This window comes from Myotis yumanensis, unplaced genomic scaffold, assembly GCF_028538775.1.
Source record: "Myotis yumanensis isolate MYYU_CA2020_CCGP unplaced genomic scaffold, mMyoYum1.0.hap1 SCAF_11, whole genome shotgun sequence".
In the NCBI taxonomy this organism is placed as follows: domain Eukaryota; kingdom Metazoa; phylum Chordata; class Mammalia; order Chiroptera; family Vespertilionidae; genus Myotis; species Myotis yumanensis.
The window spans coordinates 11,535,640-11,548,546 of NW_027223762.1; the positions used below are offsets into that span (position 1 = coordinate 11,535,640).

The window sequence follows — 12,907 nt, forward strand, 5'->3', positions numbered from 1 at the left end:
GGCCCTGCCGGGCCCGGCCAGGTGCTTCCTTTGGGCCCTGCCCTCGGATCCCCTCCCTGGCCCGGCGGTGGGGTGAGGGATGAGAGGTGGTGCCTAATGGAGACGGGGCTGGGGCCACTGGGTGCTGCTCTCCTCGGAGCCAGCTCTTGCGCCCCGTACCCTACAGGTCGATCCTGCCTGTGATCTGACCAGCGCCTCCCTTACCCTGGCTCCCCCCACCCCCACCCCCGAGGTAGGCGTCGGAAATAGGGCGGACCCTCCCGAAATCTAACCCCAAATCGTGGGACTTCGGCCAAGTGGGAAATCACCCCCCGGATGTGAGGGAGGGAGCGGGGAGGAATGGCCGGGATGAGCCAGAGGGGCCGTGGGTTCCGAGCAGAGCAGGGTCACGAGGAGGAAGAAGAAGGATGACGGGGTAGATGCCGGGGTCCGGTGAGGGGAGAAGCCGCTGGGGCTCTAGCCCCCCGCCCAGCCAGAAGCTGCTCACTCCGCCCTCACCCCTGGCTTCCCCGTCCCTCGGCTTCACCATAAAAGGGAACGGCACGGAGCCAGGCTGGGCGGGGGGCTGGGCCGGAGCTGACAGGGGGTAATGGAAGCCAGTTGCTTTGCGGTAGAGGGGGCCCGGGCTCAGGGGACGCTGCTGCTCCTGAGCCAAAGAAAACCACAGGAGTTCCCCTGGGGCCGGGCAGCGGGTGGGGGACCAGTGCCGCCTGTGTGCACAGTGCGCTGGTGTGCACTCGCCCAGCGTGGCCTTCCTGGCCTGGGACCGTCACCAGCGTGTCCGCCATGCTCTGGTCCAGTAACGCCTAAGCTCAGCCTCTGCCTTTCGTGGTCCTGGCTCCTCTGGCCTCCCCACTCACCCAGCCCTCACCCAGTATTTCCCAGAGGTTTCCTATTTAGAATCCCAAGCCCATGTCCCCTCCACGTAACCTTGAAACCCCAGAATGTGTTTCCTCGAGGGGCCAGTCTGTCCCTAGCTCTGCTCGGGGAGAACGAGGGTCTAGGTCTTAAAGGATTACACACATTAGGCTTCATGTCCCCTGGAAATCTGAAGCAGATTCAAGTCCAAGCAGATCTTACAGCTACGACTGGAACAGAACTAGATCCTGGAAAGCAGACTTTCCAGACTGCCAATGGCATGAGGTGCTGCAGATTTTCAAGCCTGTCCTGAACCCGCTCAGCTAGGTGCCAAGCTTCCTAGACTGTCAGAGCGGAAGGGTGCCTCCAAGATCGTTTTATAAAGAAGGAAACAGGCCCAGAAGGCAATTGATTTGACCACGGTTCTACGACCGGTTAGAGACCGTGTCACCTGATTCTCTTTCCTCTGATCCAGTGAACCCAGAACCACTGATTTATTTGATATCAGTAGGCTGTCCTGGGTCAGGGACAGGAGAAAAGGACGTATTTTAGAGCCATCCAGAAATGTCCTTCACCTCCCACAACTTCCTGTGCCTAGGTCACTGCGCCTTTATCAGCCTTGAATGGGTCACTTGGCCTGGTGCCTAGAGGAACTGAAAGAAAAATGGTCTCCAGGACAAAACTAGACCCAGCTAAGAACAAATAAAGCTTGAAAACAGCTTGGGTAGCAGAGTATGTGGGAAATGGGACAGGCACAGCCTCATCCTGTGAAGAATTGGAGGAGGGAGAGGATCTGGAGGGGGCACATGTGCAGCTTAATCTTTGTGATTAGTGTGACATTTTCAAGGAAAAGATGAGTTTAGAATTAGACTCAGGAGAAAAAATCAACCAGACCTGGGAGAAGGGGACTGAACCCTGAGTCCAGGGAGGTTGGTACCTAAAGTATTGGGTTGGAAGGAAAAGGAAATGTATGCATTTGAGAGGAGGAGTAGACTTTTGCTCAAGAGTCCCCACCAGTTTGAATTCCCATCTGGGTTTGCATGACTCAAGGCCTAATTCATATTATTCCCCCCTTTTCCCCTCTCAATATTTGTCTCTGACAGATGCTTAGACATGAAGTGTTCCTTACTGCTACTGGTGGCCCCTGGCCCGCCCGGGCACGAGCTCGTTGCTCAGTTAGTGATGGTCGACTGAATGAGTTACGTCGTAGAGCCAAGATTGCCCACTGGCACTAGACCCTTGGAAATTCCCCATCTTGGAGTGGTTTTAAAATAGATACTGCCCTAATGCCCCAGGGACTTAGCCTAGTTGACCTCAAGAATTCCAATTGCTTTGGAAATTTGTGGCCATCTGCCAATACTACCACTGCAGCCACCACGGCATTCTCCCTCATGTTAGTCTCCCCAGCAGCCTCTTGCCCAACGCCTCGGGCCTCCCCAGTGAACCCAGAGGCACTGATTTATGTGATGTTTCACAGACATCCCTGTCAGCCCCGAGGTCTCGGCCCCTAATTATAGGACTAAATGATATGTGACATACTGCAATTGTATTTCAAAGCCAACATTTCTGACTTGACACACTTAAAATATAACCGGTTTTTAAACTTAAGGGGGCAGGCAAAGGGATGGGTGACAACTGGGCAGTGACGAGATAGCTGGGATGACTCCTCAGGTTGCCAGAGGCCTCCCGAGGGAGAGAAGAGGGGAAAGAACAGAGAAAGAAAGCCCACAGCAGAGGCCAGGACAACCTAGAGAAGAAATGGGTTGGCTTCCTGCCAGAGCCAGGGCCTAGAACTGATGCTGAGACCAGGGACGAAGCTGCAACCTTCCACCGGCAGCAACTTTGAAATCAGGATCTCCATCCGACACCTCTAAGGGGCAGCCACAGACTCCCATGTCTGTTGGTTCCAGTGCTTACTCTCACCATCCCGTCTTCTTGTTGCATTGCTCCCAACCCTTAGCATTCATAGGACCTCAGAGGCAGGTCATTCGGTCACATTGAAGAGTTGGTGGCATCCTCCCATGGCTTCCAATCATTGCCCTGCGAATGGTTCCCAGAATCAAGATCCACATTTTGAATCATCTCCTGGACATCTATTTCTATTGAGATGTGTTACTCTCACCTTATACTCAGTACAGACCTACCTCGGAGATATTGCGGGTTCTGTTCCTAACCACAGCAATTAAGTGAATATTGCAATAAAGCGAGTCGTAATGCTTTTGCTGGTGAAGGAAGTAAATTTGTAAACATGTGTAACATTTTCTATTTGTAAAAAAAAGCAACATCTGTGAAGCCTAATCAAGCTAAATTCCTGTATGTTTAAATCAAGGTCATCCTTCTTTCCTCCAAACCTGCTCCTCCTCTCAACCTACCCATCCTGGCTAGAACCCTGGCATCTTCGCCGGTGTCTCCCTTCATCTGCTCCCCTGGCACCCAACCTTCTCTTTCAGTGCAGAATTTGGAAGGGACCTTAGACAAACAGACCCCCAGTGGAATCCCAGGACTTGCTCAAAGTGATAACGTAGTTAGAGGAGGAGCTGGAACCAGCATCCTCGTGCCCTAACACCCTGCCCACTGTTCTTGCTGACGGTCTTCGGTCTTCTCTCTGCGGGGATACTGATCCCCTCCTCAAAATTGTGCAATCCAGGCTCTTAGCCAGTCCTCTGAGGCTCTCCCTGATTTTTCCGCAATGCACTTCTCCGACTTTCTGTGCTACTTCTTGACACAAATAAAAGCTAACTGCGCATTTACCACATGCCAGGCAGTATTCTAAACTCTGTGTGTGTTAACAGCCCTCACAGACCCAGGAAGGAGGCACTGTTATTACTCCCAAGTTATAGATGGGGAAAGTGAGGAGGACCACATTTCCCCACCTGAAACCTCTCTGTCTCTTCCAACACCTCTTTTCTGACTCCCGCAGCAGCCACTGTCTTTCTGCTCCTCTTACCCACAACGTGCCTCCTCCATCTGCCTGGCCCCCTAGGCGCTCTGTCTATCCCGCGTTATGTTAGTTTCTGTTTTGGAGCTTGCGTCCCATTCCTCAATAGCCCCAGCTGCTCCTTACTGAGTCATACATACATGCCTTTGCACCTGGGCGCCTCCACAGTGCTCAGCACACAGCGCTCTCCTAGTACTTCCGCTCAGCCTTCCCAAGTGTCCCTCCACACAGGACCTGGTCCAGAACACAGCACTGAGGGCCAGGTGGTGGAGAGGGGCCCGCTGATGGAGAGGGGCCCGCTGACAGATCCCAACATCCCAGGAGGCGCTGCCTGTCGGGTCAGGCTGACGCTGAGTCCTATGAGTCCCCAGCTGCTACAGAGGCTATCAGACTTCCTTTACTCCGTAGTACGGCTCAATTTGTCTACCTCCCTTCCCTCCCCCACTTACGGCCTGACCCTCCCCAAGACTAGTCTGGGGCCCATATTCATTTGGCCTTTTTAGAATGAGAGTCTCCTCTCGCCCAAGTTCTCCATGCTTGACAAGGTTGCTCCCCATTTCCAGATTCCTTCCTTCCCCTCTGGCTTCTCTGAATCTCCTGCCTGCCTCGTGGAGTCCTTGTCCTTTGCCCTGGCCCAGTAGCCCTCTCTCCTATTCTCCTTTTTTCTCCCAAGTCACTGACTAGGTATTTAGATTTTAATCTCAGCTCTGCTCTTAACTTGCTGTATTACCTTGGACAAGTTCCTTTCCCTCTCTGAGCCTCAATTTTCACATCCGTAAAAGGAGGGAGCTAGACTGGATGGTGAGTGACATTCTGCTGAGCTCTCCAGGCTCTCCTCTCTTCACAGTCCTCCCCTCTTCCTCTCACCTTTGGGCCCCCCCCACCCCCACCCCCACCCCACCCTCCGCTGTCAGGTCTCTCCTCCCAGGAGAGGCCTGCCCTCGCCCAGGGGAGCTGTGGCTTCAGCTCCTGTTCCCTAGCTAAGCGGCCAGCCCTGGGCCTCCTCCCCAGCCCTGGCCCCGGCTCCACTCCATGTGGCCCGTCTGAGAGGCTGGCTCCAAGCCCGGCGGCAACTCCACATTTCTGTTTTTCCTTTTTTCCCCCCTCTTTCCCGGAGTTAACTAGAAGCAGATGTGGCGCACGATGGTTGGAGAGGTGGGGGGAGGAAGGGGGAGGCTGGACCGCCAGCCAGACAGGGGGGAAGGGAGGGGAGTGAGCAAGAGAGGGAGGCAGGAGGCCAGGGCCCGCCCCGCACAGCCACTCTTGCGCCTCTGAACGGCCACAGGGGTAAAGTCCTGTCACCCCCAGGATCCAGTCATTGGGGAAAACGGATAAGGAGACCAGAAGAGGGCCAGCTGGGGTGAGGGGGCGGAGGCCCAGGAAGCAGCATCTGAGAGGGGCTGGGACCGGGTGCAGGAGGCCTGGGGGCGCCGAGAACAAACTCCCCTCAGAGGTGGAGAAGAGGAGAGCGGAAGGAACCGAGGGAGGGACTGACGGACGGGAGCCTGAGGCGGGAGGAGGAGGGGGAGAGGGGTCAGGCCAGGAGGCCAAGGAGGAGGCGTGTGGCTGGGGGCTGCTGGCAGGAAGCTGGGGACAGGACCCGACCTCGGAGCTGCGGGCATCCCCGCTCCAGACAGAGGCGCCGGTGATCAGGCGGGATGTGCCTCTGAGGGCCACGGCCCAGCGCCCCACCATGGCCCCCAGGACCCTCTGGAGCTGCTACCTCTGTTGCCTGCTGACCACAGCCGTGGGGGCAGCTAGCTACCCCCCTCGCGGGTACAGCCTCTACACAGGGAACGGTGGGGCCCTCAGCCCCGGGGGGCCCCAGGCCCAGAGCGCCCCTCGTCCTGCCAGCCGCCACAGGTAAGTGTCTGGTGAAGAGGGGCCCAGCCCAAGGCTGATGGTAGGTGGGAGGGTGGGTCAGAAGTGGGTATCGAGGCCCCCCGCTTTGGCTGCCCTCTCCTGGGATGTCTCCCCAATGCAGGGAAGAGAGGGAGAGGAAGCCCATCCATCAGATGGCTCCTCACGAGCCCACCTTCCTGCTGGGCGTTTCCAGGCCCCCCCCCCCCCCCCAATAGATAGGTCCTCTTGTCTAACCTCAGGGGATCAGCTCCCTTGGCCTCCCGGGACCTGAAGTTAGGTGTCCAGGGGGACGACCTGAGGGGCATGGCCGGGCCTTCCTGCCCTGCTACCAGCCTGGGACCCTCGGGCAGCCCTTTCATCCCTTCCTGGGCCTTCCTCAGCCCCTCCAGGGATCCCTGATACTGACACGCTTTTGCTGTGCTCCTTTCGGCCTCTCCAGCCAACACAGATCCGAGGCCAGCAAACCCCCTGAGGGACAGGGCTCATCAATGGCTTATTCTCTGCTTAACCCTGAGCTGGACCCCTGCCTGCCAGGGCCTCTCCCCTGAGGGGTTGGTGGAAGCCAGCATCCAGGGAATCACCGAATCACCAGAGGGCCCCAGCCAGCCGGCTCACACAGGCCACGCCAGGCTAGAGACTGAGACAGAAAAGGGACACGAATGAATGGGTGAATCCAGAGGCTCCCCGGGACCCCCGCCCCAGCTGTGAGGATCGGCTTCTCATAGTTGTGGTTTTCCATTCTGCGCCTCCTCTCCTGTCTTGAAAAGTCTTTATCGAGACTCCGGGGTGGACAGGAAGGCGTGGGGGAGTTGCCCCTGCCAGAGCCGGCTCCCACTGGTCCCCCAGGGCCCTTCATCCTTTGACACCCCCCCCCCCCTCCGGCCCTCTGGTGGCACTGGGCCCTCCCCGGGTGTGTGTCCCTGGCTCTTGGGTCTACGTGGGGTTGTGCCTGCAGGAACTGGTGTGCCTTCGTGGTGACTCGGACAGTGAGCTGTGTCCTGGAGGATGGAGTAGAGACCTTCGTCAAGCCCGACTACCAGCCCTGTGGCTGGGGCCAGCCCCAGTGTCCCCGCAGCATCATGTGAGCCCAGCACTGGGGAGTGGGTGCTTGGTGGGGGCCGGGCCAGGACAGCACTAGGGCGGCCAACTCCGGGAATGTGCACCAAGCAGGTATTGAGGGGTACGACCAGGGGCTTCAGTCAGAGCCATCCTGAGGAGATGCTGAGGCAACAGTTTGGCTGGTGGGCACACTTAACTAGAGCACTCTGCCACCCCCTCGATGCCTTCTCTGGGCTGGTCATGCTCAAGGAGAGGAGTTCAAGGCTCCAGCACAGGACAGTGGAGGAAGAACAGCGATTTGGCCCTTGGCCAACAAGCTAGCTGACAGCTGTCAGCTGAGCAAGACCACATGCTGAACGGTGAGGGGGACCCAGCCCGAGGGACAGGCCTTGCCCACAGCAGCTGCCCATCTCTGAGGACAGGGGCCACGGTCACCGACAGTGCAGGGAGGAGTAAAGAGCCCTCCCTCCACCTCTCCCAGGTACCGCAGCTTCCTCCGTCCTCGCTACCGCGTGGCCTACAAAACGGTGACGGACATGGAGTGGAGGTGCTGTCAAGGATATGGGGGTGATGACTGTGCTGAGAATCCTGCCCCAGTGCTGGGTCCTGCGCCGACCACACCACGCCCCCGGCCACGGCCTGGCCGCCCCAACCTCTCTGGCTCCAGTGCAGGAAGCCACCTGAGTGGACTAGGCGGGGAAGGTGAGTATGGGAGCCCTGGAGAGAGTAGTGGGAAGTGGTGGAGGGCAGAAAACGGGGGACCAGGCTGCTGAGGGAAACCTCCATGTTCCAAGTCAGAAAAAAGGGACAGAAAAGAGTTAATGGGATCTCTGAGATTCCCTGTCCATGTGTGTGCGAGTGCATTTGCATGTGTAAGCGTGTGTGTGCGCATGTGTGTGTGTACACAAGACAGAGATGGAGAGATTGAGAAGGACCAGAGAAAAAGGAGGCAGAGAAAGTGAATGTGCTTACACATGCCCACATGTGGCCAAGATACTTCCTGGTTGGGAACAGCTGGGGGAAGAAGGGGGAATTCCTTCTGAAGCTTGGTCCAAGGGGACAGACAGTTGGGACTACAAGTCCCAGCATGCACTGCAACCAACTACAGGTCCCAGGCCCCTCCCTGGCCTCTGGAGACTGCAGGTCCCAGAATGCAGCAGTCCCCGTTGCTTTCCCTCCCCAGTGTGCTGGGCCCTGCGGATGTGCTGTGTTTGCTTGCCAGGGAGCAAGTCATGTTGTAATTATGGAAACAGGAACTTCTGGCTGACTCTCCCCTCATCCAGCTGGAGCCCCCAGAGGCCTGCCACAGAACTCATCTGTGTCCTGTGGTGTTGTGGTGCGGTGCTGCCCAGGAATGGCCGCTGTCCTGGGGCCACGGAGCCGCCCCACATTCCCATTTTACTTGCCAGGGGAGTGGCCGTGTCACACCTGTTTCACAGAGAAGGAAGCCGCTTCCATAGCGTTAAGAGGCCCTCTGGACAGTGAGAGGACGTGGGCTGGGTGGTTAGACGATGACCTGGGTGTGAAACTTGGCCCTGCCGCTTGTTTAACTTGTAACCCATGGCCCAGCTACTTAAGCTCTCCGGTCCTCTGTTGTCCACTCTGCAGAATGGGAAGAGCTCACGGTAGCTGCCCAATGGAGTGTTGCAAGGGGGAAAGACCTGGCCCTCAAGGCATTCAGTGAATGAGAGTTTCTGTCTTTTCTTGCTCAAATCACCCCGCTTAAGCCATAGTCAAATCAGTTAGGACCTCTGACCTCTTGCTGGAGTTGGACCTAGGAGGCTGGCCCTGAGTCCAGCCCCGCTGCCCTATGTCTTCTCCTCTCTGCCAGGTCCTGGGGAGTCAGAGAAGGTGCAGCAGCTGGAGGAGCAGGTACAGAGCCTGACAAAGGAGCTGCAGGGCCTTCGGGGTGTCCTGCAGGGACTGAGTGGGCGCCTGGTGGAAGATGTCCAGAAGGCTGTGGAGACGGCCTTTAACGGGAGGCAGCAGCCAGCGGACGCCGCTGCCCGCCCTGGCGTGCACGAAACCCTCAATGAGATCCAGCAGCAGCTGCAGCAACTGGACAAGCGTGTCTCCACCCATGACCAGGAGCTGGGCCATCTCAACAACCATCACGGTGGTGGTGGCAGAGCCCTGGATCCGGCCCCAGCCTCTCCCGGCCACAGTGAGGAGCTGCTGCGGGAGGTGGAGCAGCGGCTGCAGGAGTCCTGCTCCGTGTGCCTGGCGGGGCTAGATGGCTTCCGCAGGCAGCAGCAGGAGGACAGGGAGCGGCTGCGAAGACTGGAGAAGCTACTGGAGGAGCGGCAGCGGCAGCTCGCCGGGCAGGCCGTGGGCCGCAGGCCCCCTCAGGAATGCTGTCCTCCAGAGCTGGGCCGGCGACTGGCAGAGCTGGAGCGGAGGCTAGAGGTCGTGGCCGGTTCAGTGACCGTGCTGAGTGGGCGGAGAGGCACGGAGCTGGAAGGTGCAGCGGGGCAGGGGGGCCATCCCCCAGGCTACACCAGCTTAGCATCCCGCCTCTCCCGCCTGGAAGACCGATTCAACTCTACCCTGGGTCCCTCGCAGGAGCAGGAGGAGGGCCGGCCGGGGCGTCCTGGGGGCCTGAGCCACTGGCTGCCTGCTGCCCGGGGCCGGTTAGAGAAGCTGGAGGGGCTGCTGAACAATGTGAGCAAGGAGCTGGGTGGGCGGCTGGACCTGCTGGAAGAGCAGGTGGCAGGGGCCGTGCAGGCATGTGGGCAGCTCTGCTCTGGGGCTCTGGGGGAGAAGGACTCCCAGGTCAGTGAGACCCTCAGTGCTTTGGAGCGCAGGGTGCTGGACGGCGAGGGGCAGCTGCGGCTGGTCATCTCTGGCCTAAACAAGGTGGGAGCAGCTGGGGAGACACGGCAGGCCACGCTGGAAGGGTTGCAAGGGGTCGTAGGCCAGCTCCAGGGTCGTGTCGATGCTCAGGATGAGGCAGCTGCAGAGCTCACGCTTCAGCTGAATCTCACAGCTGCACGGCTGGGCCAGCTAGAGGGTCTGCTGCAGGCCCGCGGGGATGAGGGCTGTGGGGCCTGCGGGGGGGTCCAGGAGGAACTGGGCCGCCTTCGGGATGGTGTGGAGCGCTGCTCCTGCCCCCTGCTGCCTCCACGGGGCCCGGGGGCGGGCCCGGGTGTTGGGGGGCCGAGCCGTGGGCCTCTGGATGGCTTCAGTGTGTTCGGGGGCAGCTCAGGCTCAGCCCTCCAGGCCCTGCAAGGAGAGCTTTCCGAAGTCATCCTCACCGTCAGCTCCTTCAATGACTCGCTGCATGAGCTCCAGGCCACGGTGGAGGGCCAGGGTGCTGATCTGGCCGACCTGGGAGCCACCAAGGACCGCATCATCTCCGAGATTAACAGGCTGCAGCAGGAGGCCACAGAACATGTCATGGAGAGCGAGGAGCGCTTCCGAGGCCTGGAGGAGGGACAGGCGCAGGCTGGCCAGTGCCCCAGCCTAGAGGGGCGATTGGGCCGTCTGGAGGGAGTCTGTGAGCGGTTGGACACGGTGGCCGGGGGACTGCAGGGCCTACGTGAGGGCCTTTCCAGACACGTGGCTGGGCTCTGGGCTGGGCTACGGGAAACCAACAGCACCAGCCAGACACAGGCAGCCCTGCTGGAGAAGCTGCTGGGGGGGCAGGCGGGCCTGGGCAGGCGGCTCGGTGCCCTGAACAGCTCACTGCTGCTCCTGGAGGACCGGCTCCACCAGCTCGGCCTGAGGGACCTCACTGGTGAGGGAGCAAGAGGGGGCCTGGGGTGTGGGGGGGACCCCTTTCCAGTTCTTTCTCCCTCTCTCACAACGGCCCAGCCTTAACCCCATCTACTTTTTCTTTGCTCTGCTCAGCATGAATTGCAGAGCCCACCCTGTCCCAGGGGTTGATTTATCCACAAGAGATGATCCCAGACCCCAGCTCCCCACCTTCCCCGGGCTGTGGGTGGGGGTGGGGTGCTGCTCTGCCAGCCAGGCAACCAGCATGGGCAGCCAGGGGTCCCATCAACCTGTCCGTGGAACCATCACCCTCTCTGTCTTCTGGAAACTCCTTGTATGGCTCTCCTACAACAAACTTTTGTCACTGTAGGGCCTGCAGGTGAAGCTGGGCCCCCAGGGCCTCCTGGAGTACAGGGACCCCCAGGCCCCGCCGGGCCTCCAGGACCCCCAGGCAAGGATGGGCAGAAGGGGCCCATTGGGCCACCAGGTATGTGGGCTGAGATCCTTGAGCAGCCAGGGTTACCACCCTCTGACGTTCCCCTTTGAACTTGACAGGGAAGTGGGGCAAGGGATGGGGAATGGGGTCCCAGGTGGCTGACAGTGATTAGGAAAGTGACCGGGCCCTGGGATAGGCACTGTTGGCTGACTGGACATGGTGGCCTCACTGCTGACTTGAAGACCAAGGCTGAGCCTACAAGGGTTGTGTCAGGTGTGAAAGGCTAAGGGCATAGGCCCAGCAGTTGACAGCGTGGCCCTGCTCCTCCTCTCCGTGGTACCCCATTCCTGCTTTGAAGTCCGTATAGCACCTAGCACAGCCGGACAGATTCGGCAGATGTTTGCTGAGTGACTTAGAGCTTCTCTCTCTCTCTCTCTCTCTCTCTCTCTCTCTCTCTCCTCTTTCCTCCTCTCGCAGGTCCCCAAGGTGAACAAGGTAAGTTCTCATTTGAGGCTGGAGGGAGGGGAACTGAACTAGGGGTTGGGGGATGGAAGGCCTCAGGCAGCCCTGGGGGTAGAGACTCCCGAGGGGAAGGAACTGGCTGAGCATCTACTCTGACACCCCCCCTACCCCCCTCAGGAGTGGAGGGGGCGCCAGCAGCCTCCGTGCCCCGGGTGGCCTTTTCAGCTGCCCTGAGTTTGCCCAGGTCTGAGCCAGGCACAGTGCCCTTCGACAGAGTCCTGCTCAATGATGGGGAATTCTATGATCCAGAAACCGGTAAGCCGGGCAGGGGGCTGGCTGGGCCCGGGGAGGAGGGACGGCGGGGGGGGGGGGGGGGGGGGGGGGGAGGGGGCGGGGGGGGCGGTGGAGAGGCCATGCAGTGAGGGCCCATTCCCGCCCTCAGACAAGGTGGGTCTCTTCCTGCTCCTATTTGGTTGGGAGAGTCCCAGTCCTCCCTTCATCTATCCATTTCACCACAGCTTGGCTGACTGCTGGGGTGGGGAGGGGAGGAGTCATTAGCTCAACAGCTTTTTTGGGGGGGGGGCACTGTTTTGAGTGCTGGGGGTGCGGGAATGAACAAAACACCGGATCTCCTGCGCTCGCTCGTGGAGCTTACAGTCTTGTGGCAGAGCGGTGAAAAGACCCAGCAGGTCCCTCCCTAGTCCAGGAGCTCTGGGTCCCGAAGCCCGCGGGCCCCTGCCACCTGCCTCCCCCTGACTGCCATCCTCGTCCCCAGGCGTGTTCACAGCGCCGCTGGCTGGACGCTACTTGCTGAGCGCCGTGCTGACCGGGCACCGGCACGAAAAAGTGGAGGCGGTCCTGTCCCGCTCCAACCTGGGCGTGGCGCGCATAGACTCCGGTGGCTACGAGCCTGAGGGCCTGGAGAATAAGCCGGTGGCCGAGAGCCAGCCCAGCCCGGGCGCCCTGGGCGTCTTCAGCCTCATCCTGCCGCTGCAGGCGGGGGACACGGTCTGCATCGACCTGGTCATGGGGCAGCTGGCGCACTCGGAGGAGCCGCTCACCATGTTCAGCGGAGCCCTGCTCTACGGGGACCTGGACCTGGAGCTGGAACAGGCGTAGGCAGGGGGCCGGGCCGACCGGCCTGAAGTGTCTGTGCCTCCAAAGAGCCATCTGGGGGGGCGGGCACCCCAGCCCCAGGTGCATCGCCGTCTCCAGACCCGACCGGCAAAGGCACCCAGAGCAGCCTCCCCCCGAGACCCCCCCCTACCCCTGCAAACGGAGCGTGACAGGTGGGGGTCTCCGGAGTCCCCTCGTCCAGACTGTGAGCCTGATCGCTGTCCCCCGCAGGCCCCGGGTTGCGGAGGAGCGGGTCCCGGACCCTAGAAGCTCCCCCAGCGGCTTCTAGGCCGGTCCCCCGGGTTCCAGGGCGCTCCTGAGGCGCTCCGCCACCACCGCCATACTAAACTATTCAGGAATAAAGACATTTGGTTTTTATAAAAAAACAGAACAAAACGAAACACACCGTCTGCTTCAGTATGTCCGGGGATAGATGGGCGTGCACAGGACTCTGCGCGGGT

The 12,907-nt window shown here is 59.9% G+C and overlaps 1 protein-coding gene across 2 annotated transcripts; it reads left to right on the top strand.

Annotated features, from left to right (window-relative positions):
• The first annotated feature begins 5,026 nt into the window (after positions 1-5,026).
• On the top strand, positions 5,027-12,840 carry EMILIN1 (elastin microfibril interfacer 1). 2 transcript variants are annotated; one of them, XM_070428863.1, is made up of 8 exons: positions 5,027-5,659; positions 6,615-6,740; positions 7,200-7,420; positions 8,550-10,454; positions 10,803-10,919; positions 11,346-11,363; positions 11,508-11,645; positions 12,106-12,840. In XM_070428863.1, the coding sequence occupies exons 1-8, from the start codon at positions 5,490-5,492 to the stop codon at positions 12,447-12,449; spliced, it is 3,039 nt and encodes a 1,012-aa protein (XP_070284964.1). In that variant the 5' UTR covers positions 5,027-5,489; the 3' UTR covers positions 12,450-12,840. The 2 variants fall into 2 exon arrangements, with proteins under 2 accessions (XP_070284964.1, XP_070284965.1); XM_070428864.1 differs by lacking the exon at positions 5,027-5,659 and adding an exon at positions 6,120-6,326.
• Positions 12,841-12,907: the final 67 nt, after the last annotated feature.